General features: G+C 37.5%; 1 protein-coding gene across 4 annotated transcripts in view; it reads left to right on the top strand.

The window, feature by feature from the left end:
• Positions 1-16,239, top strand: part of HIPK3 (homeodomain interacting protein kinase 3) — a 95,988-nt gene that overhangs the window by 56,915 nt on the left and 22,834 nt on the right. For all 4 annotated transcript variants that reach the window (XM_022583667.3, XM_089914970.1, XM_022583670.3 and 1 more), the window contains one exon: positions 12,818-12,941. In XM_022583667.3, the coding sequence (XP_022439375.1) occupies positions 12,818-12,941 (124 nt within the window). The remainder of the gene's footprint in view (positions 1-12,817; positions 12,942-16,239) is intronic.

Genomic DNA, 16,239 nt, shown 5'->3' with positions numbered 1-16,239 from the left:
TTATCATGGTAAACACTCGTGACTTCAAAAAGAAAATATTTCTAGAAGTGATTGATTGGCTCTTTTGAAATTTATTCGCCTTTCTGAGAGTGTTGAATTGCTTTTTTAAAAAGCACCATTCTGCAGGATATTTAAACAAGTGCTGATTCAGCTGGAAGTAAACTCCCTAGTATATTTTAACAGTCATCCTTCTTTAAAGTTCCAGTTGTACAAGTGTTCATTCATATTTTCATAGATTTTAGTTGCATTATGATTTGGAAGATTCTTGGAGGTATTCCAGTTCCCCTGTTGTACTTAGAGGAGTCTCCTTCGTGATAGCCCCTGCAGACAGTGTAGAGCCTCTCAGGGCTACTTCCAGTATTCCTTCCCTCCCAGCGTCAGAGATTCTCAGTAGGCAATTGTTCCTGGTAATAAAAGGAAATTAAAAAATTGAGTTAACACTGATTATGTAGTTTGATAGTAATAGTATTAGAAGAAAACACGAAATTCCTATAAAATTTAGGTGACTGAAAAACTTTAAACATTAGTCTTTTATTGTATTGTATAAGATGCTTGTTTTAGTAACAAGTATTATGGAAATGTATACTTCTCTCTCCTTTCCAGGTTGATTCCTCAGAGATAATTGCTGATAAAACTTGGGTGTGTATCCTTTGCTAGATTTGCTGTGCTTGTATAAACACATGTTTATTAGTGCCTGCATTTTATAACCACTTTAGGTCTTTGCTGTCTTTTGCTAAGTAAAGAGCTTTGCCTTGTAAGAATTTACTGAGTGCCTGACGTTATATTTATTAGTAATCACACCTACTGGATGGTCACATCCACTACTGAACTTATTTCCTAATTGCTTTTGTAAAAGGTTGTTGTAGTCATCTTTTGGAACACAGTATCTGCCAAAATAAGAGCCGTATTTTAACTGAGAAGTATCCAGCAGATGTCTGTGTATTTAACATGGAAGATTATTTATGGTTAAGATGAGTAAATGCTTAAAGATCAGGAAAAGGACTTAGTAAAATGTCAACTATAGTTCTTTTAACATAAGTGTATATCTCACATTTCCCAGTTAGTCTAAAAATCAAAGGTGTTATGTTGAAAGAGAAAAGAACACATTAATGATAAGTATAGCATCTCAGTGGGAGGACTTCTAGTAAGATAAAAGTCTGATAGTTTTAGTAATCCTAGGAATTATTTATTTTAACACGTAGTAGTTAAAGCATTGATCCTGAAGCCATAAAACCTGGCTTTAAATCCCAGCTGCTCATCACACTAGCTGGATGACCCTTAGGCAAGTTGCTTATCCTTGTGTCTGTTTCTTTATCTATTAAAAGGATTGGTATGAATATCAAATGGGTTAATATTTATAAAGTGCTTAGAGCATTGCCTGGTTCATAGTGCTGGGTAACTGCTTGTTGTTACTGCTGTTATTATATTTATTTTAAAGGATTTATACAGAATGAAAAGTAGGTTTAAAAAATGGCAGTGAAATATTTTTTTCATTTGATTGTCCTAGAGAGCTAAAGACCAGTTGACCTCAAAAAAGGCATAGAACTATTAGGTCAGTTAGTATTTTCTTATTGTGGAAAATAAAACTAGAACATAACTTTAATTGAATTGTTAAAAAATACCTTCGGTGTCAGTTTCTAGGTTTTCTGTTAGTTTGGCTTTCTGTGTTTCTTTCAGTTACACGATTTTATAATTGAGATGGTATGGTGTAGAGAAAGGCTTTTGGAATAAGGCATTTGAAATCTCATTTCCATCCCTCTCTGGCTAACTTTGGGTAGTGTATCAGTTATCTGTTGCTGTGTGACAACTCCAAAACTTAGTTGCTTCAAAAACGATTTATTATTTCTCATGATTTTGTGGACTGACTGTACTCAATTGAGGGGTTCTTCTGTTTTACGTGGAACATTTTGTTTACCAGCATTTTTGATCTCGGAACAGAACAACAGTGCTGAAATCTGTTTTTAGAACATTTTATTTAAATGAGCTAATGTGTTAAAAGTTATTTCTGTGATGCCTGGCCATTGTTAAAACTCAGGAAATGGTGTTGATTTTTATTTAATAGTCAAGACAATTCAACTGTCCCAAATGTAAAGTGGCTAGCATGTAAAAAAGGTCTTGATTGATACTTGTTTGGCTTATGTGTTTGAGTTAACAAAGCTATTCACAGCAGAACGCTAACAGCTTCCACTGGTTGATCAATTCAGTGAACAAATTAATGAGTGAATGCCTACTATATGCCAGACAGTGTTCTCAGTGCTGGGAATATAGCATTGAAAGAATTAAAGCTCTTTCCCTCACGGGTTTTATATTTAATGGGGGAGGGGAAAACAGATAATAAGCAAACATATATATCAGTTGGTGGCAAGTGCTATAGAGAACACTAAAGCAGGATAAAGGAGGAGAGGTAAGTATATGTGCTGGTGGGGGCTTACCCTTCTGTTTAAGGTGGTCAGGGAATGCCTTTCTAATAAGATCTTTGGGCAGAAACACAAAGTAAGAGTGAGGGGATCAAGTCCTGCTGTTCCCTCTGCCTGGAACCTTCTTCTAGATAAATGTAAAGGTTTTGAGGCAGCAACTATGGTTAGAGACAGGAGGCCAGTGTAGGTGGATGAGAGCAAACAAATGGGATGATGGTGGGAAATACTAGATACGGCTGTGGGCTGAATCACGTATGACCTTGGAGGCCATTGTGAGGAATCTGACTTTACTGTGAGATGGGAAGAAGCTCTTGGGAGGTTTTGAGCAGAAGAGTGATGCGGTCTGACTTGTGTACTAAACGGATCACTCTGGTTGCTAAGTTGAGAGTAGATGGTAGAGGACGGGGCAGAAGCAAGAACAGTTGGGGAGCGTGCAACGAGAGATGCTGGTGGCTTGGACTGGGGTTGTAGCAGTAAAGGTAAAGCAAAATGGTCAAATTCTGGATCTATTTTGCAGATAAAGTCAATGGGATTTGCCGATAAATGTGTGGGAAGTGAGAGAAAGAGGAGAGTCAAATTTGATTCTCACACAAATTATGGGCCTGAGAAACTAGGAGGATAGAGTTGTCATTCCTGAGATGGGGAAGGCTGGAGGAGGAGTGGGTTGGAGGGAATTATGAACATGTTTTGAACATGTTCGGTTTGAGATATTTAGTTGACACTCAGAGATGTTGAGTAGACAGTTGGATACGTAAGTCTGGAGTTGGGGAGAGAGGTCTGGGTTGGAGATACACATTTGGGTTTTAAGAATAGAGGTGGTATTTAAAACTGTGTGATTGGATGAGATCACCTAAGGGAAGTGAATGTAGTTAGAGAAGATAGGCATCCAAAGACTGAGCCTTGGGGCACCCCAGAATTTAAAGGTTGTGGAAATGCGATGGAACTGGAAAGGAATCTGAGAAGGGACTGCAGGTGAGGTAAAGAGGAGAGCAGAGTGGTGCCCTGGCAGTCAGTTGCATACTTTTTAAAGCAGGAGAACACAATCAACTGTGTCAAATGCTGCAAGTCAAATAAATCAAGGATGTGGCAATGCAGTGGCTGATGGTGACTTTGACAAGAGCTATTTTGGTGGAATGATGGGGTAATGAAAGCCTGATTAGAGTGAGTTCAAGAAAGGGGCAGAATTGGAGGCAGCTTTTCTTAACAGTGCTTTCAAGGAGGACTGGTGTAAGGGGGAATAGAGAAATGGGTGATGGCTGAAGGAGAGTATATAAACAAGAATGTGTTTTCTTTTTCTTTTTTTGCAAAATGGGAGATATGGGATAGTTATATATATATGTAGAGAGAAGGAGGGAGAGGGAGAGAGAGGTTGGTGATGAGAAAGAGTGGGAAATTGGTCGAGTGATGTACTTCAGTAAGTGAGCATGGGTGCCTTAGATAGAAGCACTGACAGATGCAAGTGGGCTAGTAGATGTGGTGGCGAGAATGTGGAAGTTTCTTTCAAATCCCCCCCTGCCCCCAGTAAAGTTGGATGCAAGGACAAGAGTCAGGAGTGAGGATGAGGGAGGAGGTGATGGTTTGAGAAGAGAGGAGGTGTGAATTAGGACAGTGGGAGTATGAATAAATTAAGAGAATGTATATACTGTTTTACATTTTACATAGATTCTTTTACTTAGTCCTTTGGATAATTTTCAGAGCATGCTACATCAGTAAAACCCCATTTTAAAAATGAAAATACTAAGGCTCAGGTAAATTACTTGCTATTAGAGCGATTGCTAGGTGTCTGTTGAGTGTTTAAAATCTAGCTCTATTTAGATGATTTGCATTATTTGAAGTCAGTGCTTCCTTACCAGACTCCCAAGATTTGTCTTCCCAGAACATTCTGCAGAGATTTTTAAGTACCACTATAGCAAAACATTCTTATGAATGTTTTTACCCCAGAATTTACCCATGACCTGTGGTTGACCCCCAAATGAGAGATCACATGTTGTGCCATTCCATTTGTATGACATGTCCAGAACAGGCAGATCTAAAGAGACCAAAAAAAAAAAAAAAAAAGACGAAAAAGAGACAAAAAAAAGAGAGACAGAACTAAAGCGACAAAGTAGATTTGTGGTGGCCTAGGGATGGAGGAGTTTGGGAGAAATGGGGAGTAACTGGTAATGGATATAGGGTTCCTTTTGATGGTGATGAAAATGTTCTAAAATGGATTGCGTTAATGGTTGCATAATTCTGTGAATATACTAAAAACCATTGATTGTACCATTTGAATGGGTGAATTGTATGGTATGTGAATTATGTCTTAATAAAACTGTTGTTACAAGAAATGCCTTCTGCATCACCTACCTCAAGAGAAGACTGTTCTGATTTTATTATTTTTATCTTTATTGAGTTTACCATTTATTTACCTTTTCCAAGTTTGTGCTGCATTTCTCTGGTATCTTCTTTTTTTTTTAAACATCTTTATTGGAGTATAATTGCTTTACAATGGTGTGTTAGTTTCTGCTTTATAACAGAGTGAATCAGTTATACATATACATATGTTCCCATATCTCTTCCCTCTTGCATCTCCCTCCCTCCCACCCTCCCTATCCCACCCCTCTAGGTGGTCACAAAGCACCGAGCTGATCTCCCTGTGCTACGCGGCTGCTTCCCACTAGCTATCTATTTTACGTTTGGTAGTGTATATATGTCCATGCCACTCTCTCACTTTGTCACAGCTTACCCTTCCCCCTCTCCATATCCCCAAGTCCATTCTCTAGTAGGTCTGTGTCTTTATTCCCGTCTTACCCCTAGTTTCTTCATGACCTTTTTTTTTTTTTTCTTAGATTCCGTATATATGTGTTAGCATACGGTATTTTTCTCTTTCTGACTTACTTCACTCTGTATGACAGACTCTAGGTCCATCCACCTCACTACAAATAACTCAATTTCGATTCTTCTTATGGCTGAGTAATATTCCATTGTATATATGTGCCACATCTTCTTTATCCATTCATCTGATGATGGACACTTAGGTTGCTTCCATCTCCTGGCTATTGTAAATAGAGCTGCAATGAACATTATGGTACATGACTGTTTTTGAATTATGGTTTTCTCAGGGTATATGCCCAGTAGTGGGATTGCTGGGTCGTATGGTAGTTCTGTTTGTAGTTTTTTAAGGAACCTCCATACTGTTCTCCATAGTGGCTGTATCAATTTACATTCCCACCACCAGTGCAAGAGTGTTCCCTTTTCTCCACACCCTCTCCAGCATATATTGTTTCTAGATTTTTTGATGATGGCCATTCTGACCGGTGTGAGATGATACTTCATTGTAGTTTTGATTTGCATTTCTCTAATGATTAATGATGTTGAGCATTCTTTCATGTGTTTGCTGGCAATCTGTACATCTTCTTTGGAGAAATGTCTATTTAGGTCTTCTGCCCATTTTTGGATTGGGTTGTTTGTTTTTTTGTTATTGAACTGCATGAGCTATTTGTAAATATTGGAGATTAATCCTTTGTCAGTTGCTTCATTTTCTCCCATTCTGAGGGTTGTCTCTTGGTCTTGTTTATGGTTTCCTTTGCTGTGCAAAAGCTTTTAAGTTTCATTAGGTCCCATTTGTTTATTTTTGTTTTTATTTCCATTTCTTTAGGAAGTGGGTCAAAAAGGATCTTGCTGTGATTTATGTCCTAGAGTGTTCTTCCTATGTTTTCCTCTAAGAGTTTGATAGTTTCTGGGCTTACATTTAGGTCTTTAATCCTTTTTTTTTTTTGCGGTACGCCGGCCTCTCACTGTTGTGACCTCTCCCGTTGAGGAGCACAGGCTCCAGACGTGCAGGCTCAGCGGCCATGGCTCACGGGCCCAGCCACTCTGTGGCATGTGGGATCTTCCCGGACCAGGGCACGAATCCGTGTCCCCTGCATCGGCAGGCAGACTCTCAACCACTGCGCCACCAGGGAAGCCCCTTTAATCCATTTTGAGCTTATTTTTGTGTATGGTGTTAGGGAGTGTTGTAATCTCATACTTTTACATGTACCTGTCCAGTTTTCCCAGCACCACTTATTGAAGAGGCTGTCTTTTCTCCACTGTATATTCTTGCCTCCTTTATCAAAGATAAGGTGACCATATGTGCGTGGGTTTATCTCTGGGCTTTCTCTCCTGTTCCATTGATCTATATCTCTGTTTTTGTGCCCGTACCATACTGTCTTGGTTACTGTAGCTTTGTAGTATAGTCTGAAGTCAGGGACCCTGATTCCTCCAGCTCCATTTTTTGTTCTCAAGATTGCTTTGGCTATTTGGGGTCTTTTGTGTTTCCGTACAAATTGTGAAATATTTTGTTCTAGTTCTGTGAAAAATGCCAGTGGTAGTTTGATAGGGATTGCATTGAATCTGTAGATTGCTTTGGGTAGTAGAGTCATTTTCACAGTATTGATTCTTCCAATCCAAGAACATGGTATATCTCTCAATCTATTTGTATCATCTTTAATTTCTTTCATCAGTGTCTTATAATTTTCTGCATACAAGTCTTTTGTCTCCTTAGGTAGGTTTATTCCTAGATATTTTATTCTTTTTGTTGCAGTGGTAAGTGGGAGTGTTTTCTTAATTTCACTTTCAGATTTTTTCATCATTAGTGTACAGGAATGCCAGAGATTTCTGTGCATTAATTTTGTATCCTGCTACTTTACCAAATTCATTGATTAGCTCTAGTAGTTTTCTGGTAGCATCTTTGGGATTCTCTATGTATAGTATCATGTCATCTGCAAACAGTGACCCCACGCACTGTGAAAATCCATGGATAACTTCACAGTCAGGGCCCTATACCTGCGCTTCCACCTCTAGGGACTCAGTAACCACAGATCCTGCAGTGCCATAGTGCACATCTATGGAAAACATCCACCTATGAGTAACACACACGCACGCACAGGTTTCAACTTTGTTGTGTTTATTCTCGTGGCCACTCATCCTTGACCTGTGCGTGCATACCTATTTGAACAGTAATGTAACAGGTAACTCCCATCACTTGTGTTCTGCTTTTCTACTGACCATTCAGACTTAGTTCCTGATTGACCCTAGGGTTTGTAATTATGTTTACAACTTCATAAAAATAGAAAGTCCCTCACTGATCAACAGGGAGTGTATGAAAGGAAAATTGACCCATTCTGACTCAGGGCAACATTTCCTGGCTTTGAAAGACACACACCCACTCGGTAGTGCTTACATATGTCCAAGTACTGATCCACTGAAGTGGGGTTGCTTTCTTTCTTGGTACCAAACTTTGCATTCTTAAAATACTTCGCCATCTACCTATTTATGCTATAGATTTGTAGTAATAGACAATTTCCAAACGTTTGAACCTTATCTCAATCGTGGGGCTCACACATTCTTTCTGGTATCTTCTTCTTGTCAAAAGTAGAGAGAAGCATGTAGCTATACACTTGTATGTAGAGGAGTATCATCAAGAGAAGCCTGGATAGCTGTACCTTTCATTTTTACTGAGTGACATTTCTGACAGAATCATCAGAATCTGGCCCTTAGTTTTGTCATTTCAGAAATTATTCAATCAGTGTCCTAGACTTGACCAGACCTGTGGGTTCCGTCACTAGATTCTCAAGAAACTGAAATGTATCAGCATTATGCTAGTTTATTAACTTTAATGAGAAACATTAGGCAGACTAAATAATCAAGTTGGCCTAAGCATTCTCTGTATTTGAAAAAATAAGTTAGGAGTCATATTATGATCACTGTTTTCTTGATGGCCATGAAATCATCACATGAGTTCATAGTTTAATGGCATTTGCAGGGATAACCCAGGGCGTCTTTCTCTTATAAGAATATAATTGTTCCTAGAACTTGACATATTGAGTTCCTGAACTGAGACATCCCTTTTCCTAACACGACTAGGTTTCTCTGACAGTAACTGAATTTTCAGCTTAAAAAAGTAAATAAAAATGAAATAAAGTAACTCCACTAATAGTTATCTTCTTCTCTGAGTGATGGTATTTCACTGTTCTTAATTGAACCATCTACTGCTAACATTCTTTTTGAGTTCTCTAGCAAAAGACCCACAAACCATTCAGAGTTCAGTTTACCCACTTAAAAAAAATTTTTTTTAGCTTCTCCACTTTACCTGTATGTTATATCAGTGTTTCAAGGTTTTAGAAAAGTAAAAAAAGATTTGGTCTTAATGAATATTGATAAACTTTATTAAAGGCATATGGCAAAAAAAGGAAACATGGCATTTTATGTATAGATTGCCTTTGTTACCATATAACCTAAATTTTTGAGTTGGTTTGTGGATTTGACACTTGCCTTCTAATTGTGAGTTATTATTTATAGAGTGGTGAACAACAGGTTTAGTTATACTCTCCGTCCAATGGACATGTTTAATGTGTGCCTTGCCTGTCTGCAAAAGTACAAATGATATCTGTTCCCTGCTGTATCCTTAGCACCACCACGTTATAGCTGCTCAGAGGGGAGTTAAGTTAGATGAGAAAAGAAGTAGAAGAATTTCCTTTAGGTGTAGAACAAAAGATTTATTTTAAGAGTGGTCCATAAATTAGAATTTCTGCTGTGGTCATTTATATACAAAAGTATATTTAGCCCAGAGGAATAATTTGAGAGCCAATTAAGATACAACCAGAAAACTAAGCTTTATTCATTACTGACAGATGGATATATTATTCTTTAGTGCATAATTTGATTTTAAAAGTTTATTTTATTGTAAGACTGGCCAGCAGAGCTCTGACAGCTCTGGCAGTTTCATCCAGATTGTAAATGCTTAACGGTATTGCTTTCCCACCTTTTTACATGTGATGATACATATAGAAAATATAATGTTTTATGGCATGCCACGGTAAACTGGAGAGAATTTAGGCACATTTGACTCAGACTTGGTGAAGAAATTTATTACATTTTCTTTATGATATGTAGTATTATAAAATAAAATACAAAAGCTTTTGGGAAGATAGTTGTGGCAGCCTTGGAATTGTGCCATTCGGATCCACTTCAAGAGAACCTCCTGTGAAGAGCAGTTAACTGACAGCCTCCAGCTGTTGTGTCTTTAGGTAATGCATCAGTGCTCAGCAGAGGCCCCTTTGCTGCTGGGCTGCTCTCAGCCAGTGACCAAACACAGTGGGGGTCCTAGAGCTGCACTGTTCTAGTTTGATGGGGAACTAGCCTAGCAGATAATTTTTGCCTTGGGGACACCCCATTGACCCTGCCAAGATTTTCTCTTAACAGCACTGCTGTTGGAGGTTCTTTCCACCCAATTCTTCCTTTGCATCTCTTTCACAGGTGTCAGAACTGCTCAAGGTCTGAAGCTCTCTTCACCTATTCCTTCTTCCTGTTCCTGTGTATCCTTCAGAGACATTTTTCCAAAGAAATTTCTCGCACATCTTATCTGCTTCTCAGAGGACTTAAACTGATGCAATAATACATAATGACTTTGTATAAAACTTGCAGTTAAAATTCTTTCATTTTTTAAAATGAGAAAGTTGAGTTTGCTTACATAAATACAACTTTTGAATCTTAGATTTGTATTTGAAGTGGTTTTATACAATTCCTAGTCAAGAGTTTGAAAAAATATCTCTATATTCTTGTCACTGTCACCTAGAAACTTGGCTCATTCATTAAATGGTAACAAATGGCAGAAGGAATTCATCACTCTTTGTCTAGTTGACAGAAACTCTTCTTAATTGTTAACCAGATTTCAAATAATTTTGGTCTCTTTAAGTTGAATATCCTAGATACTATCATTTTGTTAATTTTCTTTCATTACCAAATGCAATGTTGAAGTTTTCTACAGTAGCCAATTTCAAGACCCATGAATTTTTTATATTAATTATTTCAAAATAATCATAAAGCCCTTATACACAGCTATAGCTCAGTCTTATTAATAAGTCTTCAGGATTCAAAGTAGTACATGATTAAGTATCACTAGTGAATCTCATTTACTCCATACTTTTGAAACAGGCTGCCTTTTACTTTGAACCTTTTAAAGTACAGATTAGTATATACCCTTTATAAACTCTTGTGTCCATTTCTCTTTCTTTCTGCCTAGACTTCTGTTCTTTGAGGCCTAGTTCAAACCCACATTTCACACTGATGCTTTCTTTCCTTTGTGTGAATCAACCTGTGTTGGCATGACTTATCCGAGAAATGTTTACTGAGTGCATATTCTCTGCTATGTTCTGCGTATAAAATAGTGAACAAAAAAGGATAATATCTCTCTATATTGTGAATATATGATTGACAATTTAGTGTAACCTACTTTTTCTCTTTTTACAATACAGTTTAGCATTTGCTTATAGCTGAATATAACTCATGTGTGTACATCTACACACTTGCTGAGTATTTTGTCAAAAGAATGAAGAACTTTTATAACTATGTTTTCAGGTTCTTTTATGCCTCATAATATCTCCCCATGACACTTACTTGTTTTTCACAAGTACTTGTGCATTAAGAGCCTACTGAATCTTAAGTATTAATTATAGCAGAGGTGTTCAGGAGTAGAGAGTCACTGGACAGATCCCAAATCTATGGTAGAAAACAATTTGTTTATTATCCTTTGAACTTACTCTGATCAGAAGAGCTGTAGGGAGGAGATGGAACAGTTTTCCCATTGAGTCTAGTGCTTTGGTTCTTCACTTTGGCCATGTATTGGAATCACCTGGGGAGCTTTAAAAACTACTGATGCCTACCTCCCATCCCCAGAGTTTCTGATTTAATTGGTATGGGGTGTGGCCAGGACAAAGGGATTGTAATGTGCAGCCAAGATTGAGAACCACCGCATTAGGAGATAGTGACAATCAGCACTCTCAGTTAAAAAAAATTAGCAGAAGGCTTATTTTTTTAAACTGTATAAAATATACACTGAGAGATCCTGGGAACAGTGCCATCCCAATAGTAATGAGGACCCATAGCTCATTGAGGGAGTTCCGACTGGTCAAGTCTGGGAAAATTAGAGCATCAAAATAAGTAATTATAGTAATGGATTATAACCCATTGAATAAAATAGGAATCCATTATACTTACATAGGTAACTACATGAATAAATTGAAATTGGATTATTTGTACAGTCTCAAATTGAAACTCCACAAAATGCTTCATTACAGAGGGGAAAGGAGAAACTTGATAGTGGAGAAATCTAGCAGATACCATGTTAAGTAGTCAGAGTGAATATTATCAGTAGTGGAGCAAATCAAAATTTCGTACCACCTGATAGCATATAATGAGAAAAAACCCCCACCACTTTTTAAACATTTCTCCCAAAGATCTATAACCTTCATCTAATTACAAGAAAACATCAGACAGACCCATACTGAGGGACATTCAACAAATAACTGACCTGTAATATCTTATGCCAGGGTCATAGCAATCAAGGAAAGACTTGAGGGACTATTCGATATTGGAAAAGACTGAAAGGGATATGACAGCTAAATGCAGTGCACGATTCGGAATTGGATTCTTTTTCATAAAGGACGTTATCAGTGTAATTGGCCAAACTCACAGTCCGAGGCTTAGATGGCGGAGATGTATCAGTATTTGTTTCCTGATTTTGATGATTGTATTGTGATTATGTAGGAGAATATTCTTGTTTGTAGGAAATACGAAGCATGCCATTATTTGGCAAATTACTCTCAAGTGGGTTAGGAAAAAGTATTCATTGTACTGTTCTTATAAGTTTGAGACTGTGCAGGATAACTATGATTGTATGACTTTGTATTTAGAGAACTCTTAGAATGTTAATTTTCTTATGGAAAAGTCATGTGAAGTAGCAACACAATTTATCGGGGAATTGTATCTTTCATGAAATAATTTTCCAAATAATCAAAGCTCTTCAAGTGGTAAAATGCTTTTTTAACTGTTTTGATGTATCCTGTACTTTTCTGCCTTTTAAGGCTGAATATATTGAACTTGGTCTTATCTGCTTTGGATAACAAATAGCCCAGTTTTTATTATTATCTTCTGAAGTAATACCCACGTCTAGATCCATGGTTAGCCTTTGGGGTTTTGTTTTGTTTTGTTTGGGTCTTATCTTCTGGTGTCTGGCTTTAAGTTCTGTTGGTGTCATGGTGCATGTATTTTTAATTTGTCAGTTCTCTTTCTAGTGTATTATTTCTAATCTCCTGTAGTCTCAAAAACAAGATCTATGCTTTTCCTTTTTTTACTGTCATGTTAGTAAAACTTGGATTAAGTATAGATATTTTATCATAGCAATTTGTACTCATAGCACCCCTTGAAGTTTAATTCAGGATTATGGCTAGGTTTCAACAAGTTCTGGAAAATGAAGAATTACTATAAATAGTAGATGATTTCGCTCTCATTTTACAAACTTCTCTTAGAATATCAGATGAATCGGATAATTTTAAAAGAAAACCGCTGATTGGTTTTTTTTTTTTTTTTTTAAATTTCAGAGCTCCAGAGATTATATTGGGGTTGCCATTTTGTGAAGCCATAGACATGTGGTCACTGGGATGCGTGATTGCAGAATTATTCCTTGGATGGCCTCTCTACCCAGGAGCCTTGGAGTATGACCAGGTAATAGAACTGTCGTGATAACCCAGTAGAATTGGTAGAATGTAAAGAAAAATAATAGACTTACAGGTACGCATTTTCCCAGGTATACAATACATGTGAGACTCCTTTTAGAATAAATTGGCAAAACCTTGGATCTAACGGAATTTAAATTCAGGACTCAAAACAGAACTTGATTTTTAAAGTGTTTTCATAAACAAGGGTATAATCCACAGGCCTGAAAACCTTTTGGGAGAATTTTTTTGTACCATTTTTATATTATAGATATATAAAGGGCTGGACTGTGTCCATTTAAATAATAGTGCTTTGCTTGGGTGACAGACATCACTTGGGTGATGACAGCTGAAATGTCAGCCTCTCCCAAGGAATAAAAGTCATCATAGCTACTGGTCTTGAACCAACAACCTTTACTGGTCTTAAGTACCTCAGTCACCCTAACCCTCTTTAGTATTTTTAGCTGTTTTTGGTGGTGCTAAAAGTCTAGCTTAACATTATTGAAATGACTCTCAATAAAATCCAGCAAATCACCTCACTACACACTTTTCATGGTAGTTTTCAGGTGTGTTCATTAGTCTCTCTAAGCTACTAGACAGTGTTGTTTGCTATTTACTTGGTTTTTAATATCAAGATTCTTTTTTGGGTAATTGTTATCTTCTTCACTATTATTTGAAAGTTTCATAGCATCTCCCTTATTAGATATATATATACTCAACTCATATTTTAGTAGAAAATGTTAGTCAGAATTAACAGTGGTTACATATATTGTGTCTGGCTTATATTTTTATTTAAATGTTATACTATTTAACTTTCAAACATGAAAAAAAATAGAAAACAGAACATTTTAAAGCACACATAACTTGTAGCAAAATGCCTGATTTCTAAGATTTAGCTTTCTGTATAAAAGGGGATACGAGAGGTAGTTAATTTAGTGACTTAAATGTTGCTGAGACGACCCTAAAAGTCATTTAATATTAACTATTAAATTAGATGTTATCATTAACTTTAATCTTATCCTCTTCCAATGACTTTCTACCCATAAAATTTCTCTTTTAGGCCAGGTGTTTTTTTTAATATTCTGTACTTTCCCCCATGTTGAACATACCTCTTAAAATACCATTTCTATAAAAATTTCCATACATTCTAGCTTCCTTCATCTTTTTACCCAATCATTAACTTTGATGCAGGTGCCAAACTGTTACTAGTTTTGAAAGAGTTAGTGATCTAGTTGGAGAGTCCCATAATCCCTTAGCTGCTGAAGTACTGAGGTACCTGTCAAATTGTAGAAATATACCTTTGGCTTTGTGAACCACAATTTATGACATGCATAGTACTCTGGAGCAGGACACCATCTAGTGGCAATATAAAGGTCAGTTTGCTGTTGTACTGTGGATTTGGACTTTACAGTTCTAGTGTTGGACAACTAATGTTGATACTGAAAAGGACCCTACAGATTATCTAGTTACTACCCCTTCACATTTTATAAAGGAGAAAACTGAGGCCCAGAAAAATGAAATGACTTGTCAAAAGTTACAGTGGTAATTTAACACAAAGTCCTGACCAAAGCTCAGTTTTTCTAAAATCTGTAATAGATTTCTTTTTTTTTTTAAACTGGGAGGTGTTATCTGATCCAGATTCACAATATTTTCAGAATGTATATTACTTTAATTCCAAATGGGTACAGTAATTGAAAAAAGTTAATAGCATACAGCATCAATAGCCACACAGTTATCAATTCAGTGTTTTAAAAGGTATTTTCCAAAATATATGAATACAAACAAATAGGAGTGATGTGTTTTTTTGGTTCCAATCTTGGACTTCATAGTCATTTTCAAATATGATGCTTGCTGTAGAGGTTTTGATAAATGTCTGTTTTCAAGATAAGGGCTATCCCTTTATTCCTAATTTTAAGTTTTTTTTTTTTAAGGAATTTTGCCCTTTTTTTAAAAAAAATTATTTATTCATTCATTCATTCATTTATGGCTGTGTTGGCTCTTCATTTCTGTGCGAGGGCTTTCTCTAGTCGCGGCAAGCGGGGGCCACTCTTCATCGCGGTGCGCGGGCCTCTCACTATCGCGGCCTCTCCCGCTGTGGAGCACAGGCTCCAGACGCGCAGGCTCAGTAATTGTGGCTCAAGGGGCTAGTTGCTCCATGGCATGTGGGATCCCCCCAGACCAGGGCTTGAACCCATGTCCCCTGCATTGGCAGGCAGACCCCCAACCACTGCGCCACCAGGGAAGCCCTAAGTTGTTTTTTTTTTAATCCTAAATTGGTTTGGACTCTGAAATGCTTTTGTGCATCTATTAAAATATTCATGAGTGGGGTTTTTTGGGGTTGTTTTTTACTTTAGTCTATTTATGTGGTTGAATTTCATAAAATTTCCTCAACTCCCTGGATTATGATCATCTAATTAGGATGTAAAAGGGCACGCCTCTGTCTGTTATCTGTTTCCTATTCTGGGCATCAGCTGCCATGATATACTTGGATACCCAATTGGGGTGTTGTTGCTATTTTATTTTTTTAACTTATTTTTTGCCTTACAGTGACAGTACAGTGGGCAATAGTAGTAACATTACTAATTAATACTTATCGAGCTCTTTTGGGTGCCAGGAACTGTCAACACTTTAACTCATTTAATGTTCACAACAACCCTATGAAGTTTTATAGATGAGAAAGTTGAGGTGTGGGGAAGTTTAATAAGCTTGCCCAATAGTCTAACACGGGCAGTCTGAATCCAGAAGCTATGCTATTAGCAGTAGACCGCCTCTACACTACTTCGTGGATAATGATACTTTCAAGACACTAAGAGTCCAGCTGAACCCTGCTCTAGTCTGCCCTAGCTCCCTGGCACTGACCCTCTTCCAGACTCCACCTCTACCCTACCACTGTCAATCTGCTATTGCTCGAAGAGGGTTTTCACAGTCTGTATATTAGTTATTCAGATTCATCAACCTCCATTTGTATTCTGTCTCCAGATTTGAGTTCTAGGGAAGGAACCAGCAGCCTATGCTAGTTTATCGTTTTGTCCCGTGATAACTTTTTTTTAAAATAAATTTTTTAATTTTTATTTATTTTTGGCTGCGTTGGGTCTTTGTTGCTGAGTGCGGGTTTTCTCTAGTTGCAGTGAGCGGGGGCTACTCTTTGTTGCGGTGCGCAGGCCTCTCATTGCAGTGGCTTCCCTTGTTGCGGAGCACGGGCTGTAGGCGCGCGGGCTTCAGTAGTTGTGGCTCGCGGGCTCTAGAGCACAGGTTCAGTAGTTGAGGCAAATGGGCTTAGTTTTTCCACGGCATGTGGGATCTTCCCG

This window comes from Delphinapterus leucas, chromosome 7 (assembly GCF_059928025.1).
Source record: "Delphinapterus leucas isolate spDelLeu-1000000601 "Yukka" chromosome 7, BTC_Dleu_Yukka2, whole genome shotgun sequence".
NCBI classification, from domain to species: domain Eukaryota; kingdom Metazoa; phylum Chordata; class Mammalia; order Artiodactyla; family Monodontidae; genus Delphinapterus; species Delphinapterus leucas.
This window is presented reverse-complemented; position numbering and strand designations above follow the sequence as displayed.